General features: G+C 38.4%; 1 protein-coding gene across 1 annotated transcript in view; it reads right to left on the bottom strand.

Annotated features, from left to right (window-relative positions):
* Positions 1-15270, bottom strand: part of Ppp2r2a (protein phosphatase 2 regulatory subunit Balpha) — a 58030-nt gene that overhangs the window by 20153 nt on the left and 22607 nt on the right. The window contains exon 3 of the mRNA XM_034497971.2: positions 4861-4958. Coding sequence (XP_034353862.1) covers positions 4861-4958 — 98 coding nt within the window. The remainder of the gene's footprint in view (positions 1-4860; positions 4959-15270) is intronic.

Below are 15270 nucleotides of genomic sequence, written 5' to 3'. Positions count from 1 at the left end.
AAACACCCAGCTCTAATTCCAGTTCCAAGAGATCTAACACCCTCTTCTGGGCTTCACAGGCAACAGGTGTACACATGATGAACAGGCATACATTCAGGCAAACCATCCATAAACATTAAAAAAAAAAAAAAAAAAAAAAGGGAGCCAAATAAAAGGAATGCAAACAGGACAGGAAGAAGTCAAATATTTCTATTTGCAGATGATATGATTCTATACCTGAGACCCAAAAAAACCACCAGAAAGTTCTCAGACCTGATCAACACTTTGGGTGAATTAACCTATCAATAACAAGCACCTGAAGAAAAATAGTAATAAATCAGGGAAGTGACCCCACTCAATTAATTGCTTAACACCAAGTGGCAAAGCTTTCCAGAACTTCGTAAAAATATATTTTTGTATAAAATAAATTTTGGTATAAAAATGTTATATCAAATTTAAAAACAATGGGTTTGAAGGACACCTGGTTGGATGATGCTGCACCCAGAAGATACAGGTTATGAAATGAAATTTTCAGTCCGTGGACTGGGTTACCTCCCTACAAGTCATTAGTCAAGGAGGCTCCAGAAGCACCCAAAACAACACAGGCTATTGTTACTGCAATTGGCTATCCACCATAACTAGATGGAAAGACCCTACTGCCAAAACACCAGACCAATTGTAGTACCAAAAAAAAAAAAAAAAAAAAAAGAATCTGGAACTAATGGAGAAACTTCCCTACTGGCTGGCTTCCACAGAGGAAAGACAAGCTACACAGGCTGCTGGGGAAGAAGAGGTATCAGTGTTCTTAACCAGCACTGGACCTTACCTGCTACAACACCAACCTTACAAGAAAGACATGCTCACCTAACCACAATGGAATGGCTCTTACAGAGGTGCAACTACTTAGTAGCTGAATTTGAGGCTTGTGCCACAGGAGGTAATTCATGTGTGGAGCTGTAAACTTGGCCAGAGGCTCATGGCTAAGAAGGTCATAAGCTGAAGGTGGAAGGAGCGGTCTTACTATATTATTTTGCTAAATGTTCATGCTATCAAACTGCCTTCTAAATATTTGTTTATGCCCTTAGATTAGTTACACTCTCTACTTAGGCCAGGGAAGCTTTCTTTTTGCAGTGGGCAGCAGTTAAAATACAGAATTAAGCCACTATGAGTGTCCCGCTAAGTATATTAACTTCTAAGTATATTAACTTCCCACCCCTACCTTCACCTCAATAAACATCCCAGCAAGGGTGGAAAGAATGAATCAGCTAGAAGTTGAGAAGGATGCTGTGAAATGTTTTTCTGGACAAGATTAGGCTGTAGCACTAGTAAATTCACAGCAGAAGTGGTTACCTGCACAAGACTTAAAAAGGATCAAGCCAGTCAGCATTTCAGCATGGATGGAGAAGGGACAGTAGGGATGGAGGATCCATCCCTAACTGAAGATCTACTGGCAGCTGGTGAAGGCTGGGGGAGGAAGGAGTCATTTTTCTTTCAGGATGTGGCCAGTGGTAGGTTGCCCAGAATCCTCTGGATGGCCTCACACCCATGTATACATATGGGCAGCAGTAACAGGACTGTGGGCTTATAAGAGAAGGAAGGAGAGGAAACAAAGACGGGAGGGGTTAGAGTGCAAGGTAGAAATAAATGTTAAAATATGTATACAAGAATGAAAATCTCAAAGAACAAAAAATACTGGTTAAAAAGAAAGAAACCAACAACTATAGTGGTGCACACCTTTAATCCCAGCACTCAGAATACAGAGGCAGGAGGATCCTTTTGAGTTTGAGGCCAGCCTGGTCTACAGCTAGGTCACCTAGAGTGACAGTAAGACAAGAATGTCTCAACAGAATAAAAGCAAACCAGTTATAGCAACTGCTCATCTCAACTGAACATCCATGCAAACCATAAAACCCATTACAAACCAAAAGCCAGCCCTAAAACCTTCTAAAACCCATACTGTTATCATCAAAAACAAAACTTTTTGTTTGATATTTCCTTTGTTCTCAAAAGCTATTTTAAATTGTAAAACCAAATTAGGAAGACAGGTAATTTACTTTAGGATATACTGTAAGGATTAACTGACCACACCACGGCTATGATCACCTCAGAAAAATCTCTTTACTTTTCTGCCTCAATTTCTCTATTAAAATAAGCAAGATACCCTTGTTATAAAACTTTTTGGGAAATATAAACCTAAAAATTAGGAAGATTATCGTAGCTCCTTTTCCTTTTCCAGGAACACACTTTCACCAATATAGATTTGACTCCCTCAGACCTTGCACACACACTCATTAACCAATCACTGACAGAACCAAAGTTACTCCCTAAGATGCAGCTTACAGTATACAAGATTAATTAGCAGAAACACATCAATTAATATCAACAACATGCAGATTTGGGGGAAAGTCTTCACTGTTACTTAACCAAAACTTAAAAGTATATTTTATATATACTAAGTGATTCTCAAAATAATGTATATAAAACATGAAAAGAATTCTTTTCATATCATGGCGTGATTACCAAAAAGTTATCCATTCTACTAATTCTTCCTCAAACAATACTTATTTAAAATAGCATTTCAAAATCTTTGGAGAAATTTCAGAAAATAAGAAACTACTTTACTTTTTTTTTCTTTTCTAAAGACCATCATTTGTTTCTTTCTGGTGGGGGTGTGCCACAGCCCCCATAAGGAAGCCGGATGACCCTGTAGCTGTCTGGCACCTCCTCTGATCTCGAGTCCTATGGATCAAGCTGTAGGTCATCAGGCTGAAGGACCTCTAGCCACCACGGTGTCTCACCATTCCAAGACTACTCTCTGATATGAATTTCGGGCTTATTTTCTGACATACTTACAATATTTAAACATCTTCCTTTGTCAGGTTTTTGTTACCAAGCACTATCACTGGTCCTTTTTCAAAGATTCTAGAGTGCTTTGATAACTACTAAACTCATATAAAAGCAATCATTTGCCCCATTTTATGCTAAATTCCTGCCCTTTTTGCATCTGATTTGACTTTAATAACAAATTAACACCTACAGAAGGTGGAAATGACTTCATCCACATGCAGAATATTTCCAAGTTAGCTTTTAGCTGACAACTTTCATTTTAAAATAGCAGCGACCTCAGCAAGAAACCAGAACCAGGCCCTCCACCCCCCAGAAAGCCTATATGCAATGTCCTTTGCCTTCGAGACTAAGCACAGTAATTGAAGTTATTCTTGAACTTTCTCTTTAACCAGTTGTAGTGGCATATACTCATAATCCCAGGGCTTGGAAAGTAGAGCCAAAAGACTCAAATTCAAATTCTGTCAAATTCACTGCCCGCCTAGGCTATATGACATACTGTCTCCAAATAAGTAAGCAAGCAAATGAATGAATGAATGAATGAATGAATGAATAAATGAATAAATGAATAAATAAATAAATGAAAAAAGACATGCCACAAGTTCTAGAGATTGGCTATATATTTCTAATTTAATAGTTTATTTGTAAAGAAAGGAAACAAGTCCAATTTCACTTTCTTTTAAAGATAATTATGGTCAAGTTTCTAAAGGGCTGGGGATGTGGCTCAGTTGGCACGCTGCTGGCCTAGCATGCAGAAAGTCCGTCCCCAGTAAACATCAAACTCAACATGGTGCTATAGGTCCATAATCCCATCACTCCAGAAGTAGAGGCAAGGGCATCAGAAGCTCAAAGCCACCCTTGGCTACACAATAAGATCCAGGCCAGTCAGAGATATCTGACACCCTGATCCAAAACAAATCCACAAACAAAACCGTGACTCAGCCTCCCTTCCCACAGATCACTCTGTCAGGCTCCAATCTTATTATTTTTTTTTTTTTTTACTTTCTTCCAACCAAAAGATTAAATGAAAGGAGACATATTTAGTGTTTGTGCATCTTCTATTCAGACACTATTAATCATTTCTTTTAAAATTAAATTACCTACCTCACTGGGGTGTTGTGAGGATTAATTCATTAGTGTTTCTAAAGCACTTTGAGATCCTCAGGTCAAAGGCGCTATAGAAGTGCAAAGTAGTCGTATTATTACTAGATTCTTTGCTTATTTAAGGAATTTTACAATCCTTTAAAACCTTACCCTGTGTTTTGATTTAGACATTTGTAAAATCCTGCAATTTATCAACATTAAATTCTCTGAGTATGCTACAGACAGACAGGGACAGATGTTTCAAAGCCAATTGTCTTAAAGGTTACACCTTGACATAAAATGACTGGAGCAATCTTGGAAATATCCAGTATGACAAACTGTGTCCATATAAAATTCTTATGAAAAATCCTGTCAATCAGATTTACAAGTGTGCATAAATTTTAAGAAAAACAAAACTGAAATGTACTTAACTATAGACTTTGTATTTAAAATTTTCATTTTTAAGAGGAAAAGGAACAGTATCCAAAAAAAATTATTTTAAAAGCCAGCACTGTGTTGATGCATTAATTACAATCACATAGGTGCAAGCACAACACAAACTTTTAAGGACTAGTTTTTGTATGAACTGACCGTAAAATAATTTGGCTGACTTTCTTCCAGTCAACCTTACCCTCAATTACACAGAGCAACTAAGCCTTGAGAGGTCAACTTATTACTGAGGGTAAAGGTTTCAAATCTGGCTAAGTCTTGGATTAATCAATGACTTCCTACCCTCTTCTCTAACCGAAGGTTTTTACAATTAAAATGGGTTTTCAAATAAAAGCAACAAAGGCATACACACACACACACACACACACGCAGAGCTAAGAGAAATCATAAGCAATCTGCAGACAAATATTTACTCAGGGTTCAGGGTTAAAGCTGGATTTCTCCAGCAAAACCTCCAGTATCAAGATCAAACTGAAAAGTAGACACTGAACTGTCAGTACTTACCTCCTGCTCTTGTTGAAAGATGACAACTCTCCCACCTTTATCTCCTGTAGCTAGTAATTCTCCAGAATGATTAAACTCTACTGTAGAAATTATATCTGCTGTATAATTGAAACAAAAACAAAAAGATATCAGTTTTTTGACCCTCAACTCACTAAGAATGTTCCTAACAATATTCTAGGTCTATGCACATCAGAAACAAAGAGATCTAAAGTCTTTCTGCAAACACTTCCATTTGGGGGAGAGGATCCCCCAAATAAACCAACTGGAAACCATGCACCCAATCAGGAAGGTAATAATAAATGGCAAGTTTATAAATACTTTACTTAATTTGTAAATGAAAAAATAACAACCACCTATTTGTGAGATTTGTGTGATGTTTAGATTTATTATAACCATGTATATGTGTGACTTGTAAAGGGGTGAACAGGCCAACATGTGCATGTGGAGGTCAGTTTGTAGAACAGGTTCTCCCCTTCACTTTACCCACTGAACCATCTTGAAAGCCCAGTTGGTGGGTTCTTTGGAAAAGGGGCCTCTTGCAGCCTGGGCTAGTTTTAAACTCCTCATAACTTATTTTCCTTCCTGGACATCCTGAAGCATTTTTTGATAACACCACCAAACAACAATTATTTTATTAATTTTCTAACAATACTGTTTATTGGTTTGGTTTTCCAAGACAAGGACTAGCTGAGTAGTTCAAGTTGGCCTCAAACTTGCTATCCTACACCCTCAGCCTCTTGAGTGCTGAAGTTAGACATATGTGTCTCCATACCTGGCTTTATTTACATACTTTTAATGAGTATGAGGAATTGACATTTTTGGTTTTGTTTGCTGGAAGTGTTAACTACAGATCCAACTCTGAAGACTCAAGTATGCTAGGCAAAAGCCCACCTCTGCTGCTAGGCTTGTTAATACAAACTCAAAGCCTTCAAAATCAGGGCAAAAGAAACCAATGTAGTGGTGCAGGCCAGTAACCCAATTCATGCGAGGCAGGGGCGAGAGGATCAGGACTTTGAGACCAGCCTTTAGTACATAAGACGCTGTCTAAAAAACAAACAAAACCAACAACAAAACTCTAAGACAGATATTATAGAAGAGGGAACCTTTTTAATGTAAGAATAGTTTCAGATGGAATTCAAATAGTCATAAATCCAAATTGTATTCTTAAAAAGTCAGTAATATATATACTCTTAGGTACAAAGAAAATAGTTAATTAGAAAACACATCATTATGACAAACAAGCTGAAAAGAGAATTGTCATGACAGCTATTAACATGGAAACACTCTTTAGATTTAATTATTCTATATTTTATAAAAAGCAATAGCAGTGACACCGCGATCAGAATCATTATACTAAATGTGACATATCGCCCAGAATAGAACATTATGTTCTTATAAATAAACAGCAAAGATCAAAATACTCTTTTTTTACAAAAAGGAATCTTTCTAAGGACAATAAAAATATTATTTTACAGGCTGGAGAGATGGCTCAGTAGTTAAAAGCACTGATTGCTCTTCCAGAGGTCCTAAGTTCAATTCCCAGCTAACCACATGGTGGCTCACAACCATCTGTAATGGGATCTGATGCCCTCTTCTGGTATGTCCGAAGGTAGCAACAATGTGCTCACATACATGAAATAAGTAAATAAACAAATCTTTAGAAAATGTTATTTTACAATCAAGACTGTCTTACTAATCTTAAAACACTCCAATATGGTTAGTGAAAAGAGACCCCCCCACCCATACACCAAGTCCCCAAACACTTATCAACTTAACACTCAGCAAAATTTAAACACATAGATTTATAAATAATTATGCAACAAAAGAAAAGTCTTTAAAGGCTTCATCAGTTCTTACATCAATTCAAATTGAGGAGTTTATAATGGATTCATTCTATGAATATAACAGCTCCTTTTTAAACTATTATCATCCAGACATGCCCTTTGCAGGTGAAATAATCACTTCTTTTGGTGGGTGTGATTGACAGCAGCATTAGTGGACTATTTTTACCTTGCCTGTTCTTGTCATCTACTTTTCTGAAAGTCCTTTGTATGGCATAATAAACAGATAAGATGACAGATAGTCAAGAATTCCAAACTTTAACATTTGTTTTAAAACTCAAAGGAAAACATGCACCTGTGGCATACAGAAACTGTAACAATTAGTGACAAATGCTGCATGTTAATGGAGCAAACCCTCAGCCCTATCATTTTCTCCATATTTCAACTCTGAGCTGTGAGGCAATGCAGTTACTGGCTGGTTTTATAATTTTAAATGAAAATGACTTTAAACCAGCCAGTACAGATAAGCAAGATTTCTGAAACTGAAAGCTGAACGTGTGCTAAATACCCAATAAACAAGAGATGTGAAATGGACTTGTAGACTCAAGTTCAAAACTATGGCACCACCCTCTTTATAAGCATCTTCCTGGAGCTCAGTACTAAAAACTAAAGGTAATTTACTAGCTGGTTAGCTAGTAAATTCAGACAAGGTCCAACAACCTTAGTTCTTATAAGAATTGGATACTTACATTAATAAAATAAATTATATATAAAAATGACTCCAAACACATTAATGGACACATATAAGGAACTACAACATACCAAGTGAGCATTAAATATAGCTATTTCCTATTCATAGCACTAACTGAATTATTTTTCATTTTCCATGCACAGAGAAACAAGAACTCCAGATATCAAGCATGCTGGGGAGTGGTGCTACATACAAGGCAAGGCCAAGGGGCCATGGGTTCAGTAGCATAGGACTCTGCAAATCATGGAATGAAGATAACAGACTAAGTATTCAATTTGCTGCTTCCCTCACACCCCTAAAAAGTACCTGTACTCAACAAAGCACCTAGAACCAAGCCATTTTATACCTCAGTAATGACTGAGCAATAACTAAGCACTTAACACAGCACCCACTACCAAAGTAACCAAGGGTACTGAGTGATTACATATTCTAAATTTCACCTCTGCAAGAAAGATGAACAATATATTCATAAGGATTTAATAAATGTTTAAAAATTGAAAAAGAACACAGACACACATTCACAAAATTACCAAGGAGTTAAGACAAATAGCTCATGGGTCAAATGCCTATCTAGATGGGCTCTAGGTGAAAAATACCATCTCAAAAATAAGAGTGGCAAAAGCAAGGTTTGTTTGAGGCCAGCCTGGCCTACATAGGGAGCTCTAGAGTTACACACAATTACCCTGTTAAGAATAATAAATATGGCTGGGCAGTGGTGGCGCACGCTTTTAATCCCAGTACTTGGGAGGCAGAGGCAGGTGGGTTTCTGAGGCCAGCCTGGTCTACAGAGTGAGTTCCAGGACAATCAGAGCTACACAGAGAAACCCTGCCTCAAAAACCAAACAAATGATGATAGTAATGCTAAAGGAGAAATATAGCACATAGACCAAATAAATATGTAGAGATGCCTCCTTATATTAAACTTAGGACTGACTGTAAAATGTGTAGCCCAGGCTGGCCTCAAACTCGTGATCCTCCCACCTCTGCCTCCTTCAACAAATCCTACCAACATGTGCCAGGCCCACGACTGGCAAAGCACACTCTTAATAGCACACAGGCGCCATCTCAGCCCCAGAACCAACAGGTAAGTAAGTACAAATAAAGGGAAAAAGACTCAACTTGGATAAATTGCTGAAGTGTGCCTAGCCATCTGGGCTGTAGGGTCCTGCAAGCTGTACTTCAACATACAAAGTAAAAGCCAAGTTCATGCTGAGCCATGTTCCCAGCTGTTATGCATTTTTAATTGTAACCTTAAGTTTCAAAAACACCAAGGGAAGATAATTCTTAATCCTACTTCTGAGAACTAGTGTTATTTTAGTAACTCAGCAGAGGTTATTGTGTGATTGAACATCTCAGAACCAAAAAGCTATGTATCAGAAAGCTGCTATCATACCAGTTTTCTAAAAGTTACAAAGCCATTTGATACTGTTAGGATAATATCCAAAAACTGACAACAAATGACCAGAGCTTAGACAGAGAGACAAATTAGAGTTGAAAGCCATTACCATATCACTTCCATGGGAACACCAGAATACTCTTATATACTACTCAAATAACTAAATGAGAAAGAAAGCAAAAGGCAGTAATCTGCTGAAAGAGCAATCAATTAATGTACTGTAAGGTACAACACTGCAAATGCTCATGTGGTGTGCGGCACTTCAGCACTGTGACAGTCAGTCTTCAGTGTCAACCTGACCAAAGCTGTTAGCACCTAGGACACATACCTCCTTATGTCTTCTGTTTTGGGAATAGTTTGCCTGAGGAGGAAGACCCACGGGTAGCAACCATCTCAGGGGCTGTGGTCTCAAGCTGAATAAAACCAGGGGAGAGGCAATGCAGACTCTGATTCTGGACTGTAGACAGAGGATTAAAAGCCACCACTGCCTTCCCTGGCATGAGACTGTATCGCCTCAAACTGTAAGCCAAAACAAGCTTTTAGCATCCCTAAATTTTTTTCATCAGTTACAAGAAAACTAATACAAATACTGAAAACTCTTATGTTGACTAAGCAATCTCACTGAGTACTTACCCAAGTAAAACAGAAGCTAAAAACCTAGACACCCATACATGAAATGTCACAGTAAGAAGGAATAAATCCTGATATAAGCAATAGCAGGATACAGCTCAAGATGCCCTGGGCTAAGTGAATAAAGCTAACTGCAAATGGCACAAGAGGCTGAAACAAGAGACCACTAGTTGATTGCCAGGTCAGGGATGAGATGCACACTAGAGGGCCTGGAGCTTCTGGAGTGACTCAACTGCTTGGCGTACCAGTTGTGGTAATGACTGTGACTGGTTTTTCTCAAAGTTTGTAGCACTGTACAACCAAAAGAGTTAAGTTTACCATGTGAAAATAAGTTTGTCATAGAAAGTAACAAAATCCAGACACTGGAATCCTATCCTAGGCATTCATTCTGTAATCCTAATCTGATATTTCACTTACTTATTATCATGCTTTCTGGATTTAAAGCCTTCATGGGTAGATCTAAGGCATATAGTATTCTGCAAGTATTACCAGCCATTCAAGTTTCACTTTCATAACTTTACATCACTGATGTTTAAAGTAATGGATTCAAATGCTCACTATCATCTGAGAGCTACAAGAGAACTAGCTAGCTACCTGTCCCATCTTCAGGCTGCCAGGCGCTCTCCCACTCTCCCTCTCTCCCTTTCTCCCCTCCCTCCCTCCCCCCTGTCCTGTCCTGTCTCCTGTCTGTCCTGTCCCCTGTCCCTCCTGCCCCTCCTGTCCTGAAAAGCTTCCTCCTTTTCCTTACCAATCTCAACAATGCCCTTGTAAGTCACTAACCGCTAGGGAATGACAAAAGACTAAGGATATGGTCCCAGCTCTGCTCTACCAATAGGCAGTGGTTTCTGTGTTCAGGATTGAATCTTTCATAGAACATATGCTTTGACATACTTAAGAGATATTCCAACCTATCTAGCAGGGACAAGAATATAATGGCTGGAGAAAAATATTACTGTTTTATTAGGAAACTTCTTATATGGAAAATTAAAGGCTTGAAAGGACCATATATCTGCAAACACTGCCCAATTTTTCCTAGGACCATGGTTTTCTGTTAAAAAAAAAAAAAAAAAAAAAAAAAACCCTGAAATTCATAAACTACACTGACCTAGGGTCTTCCAAGAACATGACCACAATGTTCCATATACCATAAACTATTTCTCATATGGTTACACTTGGGGACCATACAGCCAGAACATGAACCCCTGGGAGACAAACTACAAAGTACCACAGGCTTTCCCTCACTTTTCTACAGAACAGCCTGCTGTTGCTTAACTGTAAACAGTAATATACAGACAAGAGGTGATTCACTTTTCAAACATTTAACAAAAACTTCATAAAGCTGATAGAGACCAAGACTCTTCCAGAAACTTTCCCAACTTTAGATTTATGAAAGGTCACACAGATGGTACAGAGTCCTGTAGACACCTCATCTAGTGGCATCATTGTTTACACCTCACTTTGCTATTGTGTATTTGTCACAGATAAGGAAGCAGCTCTTTCTTAAGTGAACTTAATAGTGCTGTTCCTCAGTTTCCTCCTTGTACCTCTTCTATTCCAAAATTTCGTCCAGGTTACCCTACTACAGTCTCGTTACTTCCCTTGACCTAGGAGTTTCTCAGATTGTCTTGTCCTTGATGAACTTGAGAGTCCTTGGGCAGTAGACAGCAGGAAATTCCTTAATCAGAGACTGTGAGATACATTTTTTTTAATGGTAGTGCTGCAACTGTGGGTTCCTGGCAGGAAAATCACAAACGTTAGCATGCCATTTATGTCACAGTATTACTATGGTACATCCTCCTTGTGGTCAGAGTGGAAATGTCCATGATTTACTGATGATACAGTTCATTCTCTGTTCATCTAAGGTTTTTACTACAGAAGGTTATTCCTAGGCCCTCACGTTGTGCTTAGGAAGGTGCAAACTAAATTCAAGGGGGTTGGAGGAAGCGTAAAGCTCTTTGAAAAGAAGTGGTTATGCATCCAAAACAACAACAAAAAATTTCCCCCACTTGTGACCTCACAGGTGTTTTGTTAAAATTTAAATATAATTTCAATCTATTCCAATTGTTCTACATTTAGCCATTAAAAGCCTTCATGAAGGGTTGGCTTTTGGATCCTTTTGGCATGCTTTCATCATCCATGTCTCCCCATACTTTAAAAAAAAAAAAAGCAATGCTAGCACTTAAAAAAAAAAGTGAGAACTGTAACTCAGCTGCTGGACTGCTTGCCTAACATGTATGAAATCCTGAATTTGACATCAGCACCACATAAAGTGAACATGAAGAAGATGTTTGTCCTCAACCAATGGTCTCCCCAAACATGGACATTTGCACATCCATATACAAACATATATATATGTGTGTCTCACACACACAAAGTTTTATTCAAATTATTAGCATAAAATTAACATTTTGTTTTATAGCTGCATTTTAAAACAACTGAATCCATACAAGTTCTGCAAAGAGAAATAGACAAAGAATAAAAGGATGAACCACCATAAAAGCTATAAAACAATGCACCTCAGAACATCTGACCACTGCTAACACTTTTGCCTGGAACAAACGCCTCAGTAGTCAGCTAGGCTCTGAGGCTTAGGCAGGTCAGTGTCAGCTTGTTCACATGTTTAATTAGGCACAAACCTATACCCATCAAGGTATAGGTTAATCTTCCAGTATTTGTTCTTTCCAGACATTGGAGAGGTGGAGCAAGATGAGAGCAGGTAAACAACACATTATCTGTTTCTCTGTTAGTTTTATAAGGTCCATTCAAGACTGAAAGCTTGTTATATATTTATATCCCAATTAAAAGGCAGGATCCATTTTCACCATCTTTTCTTTGGCCCCACAAAGCTATTTAGACATGACTAACCCAATTTTTTTTTCAGAAAGACTCATTTCTCCATACTGTAAAGGAATGCTCAGACGGGGTGAAACTTAGCACTTGTGAGGCTTTAGGGCCTGTTTGATTCCCAACACATGAAAGGGTGGATAATGCATTCATAAAGCAGTAACTTCTTACTTAAAAGGGAAGGCTACCTTCAGGTTCTTTCCCTAAAGAACTTTAGGAGCTCTTTTTAGACTGCTGTCCTCTAGAGGGAGCTCAAAGTCCTCAATAGTTTCCCCAAGGTCAAGCCACTAAACCCACACACAGATAAGGTTGTCGGAGTGACACATCCATTGAGCCATGCTGAGCAAATTCAACTTGATGTTGTCCTTTGGAATTCTCTTCCCTTCAAAAGTAGCCCCCTGACAAACAACAAACAAGCCACACGATTTCTTTCTTCCCTCCACTTCTCAACTTCTCACTAGACCATTCATTCCTCTTTTACCAGAGAGACAGAGAGACAATGGTGATAAGCACCTAGAGGCAAATACCTCCCCAACTGTTGACTCCCTGTGGCGTTCAGCGAAGCACAAGCCAGTGTGTTCCCACCGTCTTCACGTCAGGGCATGGGATGGAATGAGATGGTTGGTATACTTTTTAAAGATAAAGCTGTTTTTTGTCTTCCTAGGTTTACTCAGGAAACTACTCAGGGGCTGAGACCCTTCATCTACTATCACCTCAGGACCACATTTGTGGGGAACAGACACAAAAAACAAACAAAAAGTAAGACTGTCTGATTCCTTTTGGCCATTATCTTATGACCTAGAGGAAGCTTAGCCTAGCCTCTTAGAGGCTCTTTAACCCCAGCCCTAAGGAGACAAAGCCAGGCAGGCAAACATGAGTTCAAGAACAACCTCCTCTACCTAGAGGGTTCTAGCCTAGCCAGGGTTACACAGTAAAACCCTTTATAAACAGCAAGATAAAACAAAATATTAATTGTCCCTAGGATGCCATGGTCAACATAGCCTTGGCCTTTGTTTTCCAGGCAGTCTAATTTTAGTTCACTGAAGTCTGAGGCTAAAGCCCAAGCAAGTAAGAGTATCAACTACCTTGCTCTATTGCTTCTTCACACACACAGAAGCCTGGGCCTGTGTCATAACTGGTTATCGTCAGGATTCCAACTGTCTTGTGGCTAAAATATACCCCCAAGTTTAATGTGATTCCCAACTAAATTATAGAGAAATCTGCATCGAACAAAATGTTCATGGCTTTTCTCAACCCAACTTAGTGAAAAGGACTATGGTTTTTTTTTTTTTTTTTTTTTTTTTTGTTTTTTGTTTTAATAAGCTCAACAGAAACCATTGGCTGTCTGTGCTCATAGAAAACCTACATTGTAATGTTCTCAAGAGAACTGGGGTCCAAAAAGTGTTTCCCAGAGACGTGGTCTGGAACCAGTCTCCCTTAATAAATTAAATTGTTCCTGGATAATCTGGTATCATGTTTGAATACAATGCAATTAAGTAAGTACCCTCCTGCAACAAAGAGAATCAGCTGTTAATACATTAGCTTCCAAGGTATGATGATTTTAACAGGCAAACCTCAGTGTGGCATTGCTTTATAAGTTACAAGGAAGAGAGCTATAAACTGACCATTCTAAACCCAAAGTTAAGACCGGATATCCAATAACTTTTAACTGGTTCATAACCAGCTCTACAATTCAAACTATTCCAATTGCTTGATCAGGAGTGATGGGCATACCTTACTTAATCTTAGCACCAAAAATAGTTTGCAGCCAGGACAGCAAGGGCAACTGAGTAAGACCCAGTCCAAAATCACCAGTAATACTGGTAATGGTGATACAAACATTTTTTTTGGTCTCTATGTAAACAAACCACACTCCACATCTATGGGTATCTTAGTTAACAACCAAAGATGCTTCTACTTTCACTTTTGAGATAAGGTCTTGATAGAATAGAATAGAATAATTTTTTTTTTTTTTTTTTGGGTGTTTTTTTTTTTTTTTTTTTTTTTTTTTTTTTTTTTTTTTTTTTCGAGACAGGGTTTCTCTGTGTAGTCCTGGCTATCCTGGAACTCACTCTGTAGACCAGGCTGGCCTCGAACTCAGAAATCCGCCTGCCTCTGCCTCCCAAGTGCTGGGATTAAAGGCAAGCGCCACCACCGCCCGGAATAGAATTATTTTCTCTAAGTAAGTTCTTTTGAACTCAGAACTGGTTTCTACTGATGTCTGTAAGTATAAGAGCTTTACAAACTACAATTGTCATATCCTTGCTCTAAGAATCAGGACATACTGACAGTCATTCTTAATTAAAATTTAATTTCTCATAGGTTACAAATACAAAGAAGTTTAGATGAAAAGACTAAAGAGATTTTTAGATTATGTTATAAAATTTTACAGGCCTTATTCTAATATCCAAAGACAGAATACTGAGTTTTAGCTAAACAACTCAGTCACCTTGTGCACTGTCACCTTGTGCAACACAGAAGACTGGGAATCAGGAGGAAAGAGAGCAGATAGGAGAGAGACCAAAGCAGAGATGTTTCAGAAATCCTAGTAAGCAACTCTGTCGTCAGAGCCAGGGCAGTGTAGTACAGTGCCATGCTGTGGTAAGCTGCATGCAATGTACTAGCATTTAATCCCCACCACAAACAGGTAAGCTTGTTTACCTTAATACACAGGCTTAACAGATGAAAAACCTAAAGCCAAGATGCCAAGAGGGCGGGTATGAACAAAGCTTCAAACATGTGTATAAATAAAGATAAACATCAAGAAAAAATGTCCAGGTCTTCTAACTGGCTCAATGGACCTCATCACTAATAGGTAGATAATATGTGCCTCACAAGCTCCATGTAACAGCATCTAAAGAGCAAATAAAACTGTAAAGAAAAAAAAAAGCCCACCAGATAACTAATCCAAAAGATTACACCACTGATTTCCTCACAAATCCTTAATCAAAAGGAACACTTCACATACCTTTATAGGAATAGCAACTTAAGCATACCAGGGTGGCAAC

The sequence above is a fragment of the Arvicanthis niloticus genome, chromosome 3 (assembly GCF_011762505.2).
Source record: "Arvicanthis niloticus isolate mArvNil1 chromosome 3, mArvNil1.pat.X, whole genome shotgun sequence".
NCBI lineage: Eukaryota > Metazoa > Chordata > Mammalia > Rodentia > Muridae > Arvicanthis > Arvicanthis niloticus.
The sequence above is the reverse complement of the archived record's forward strand: the minus strand, read 5'-3'. Positions and strand labels throughout refer to the sequence as shown.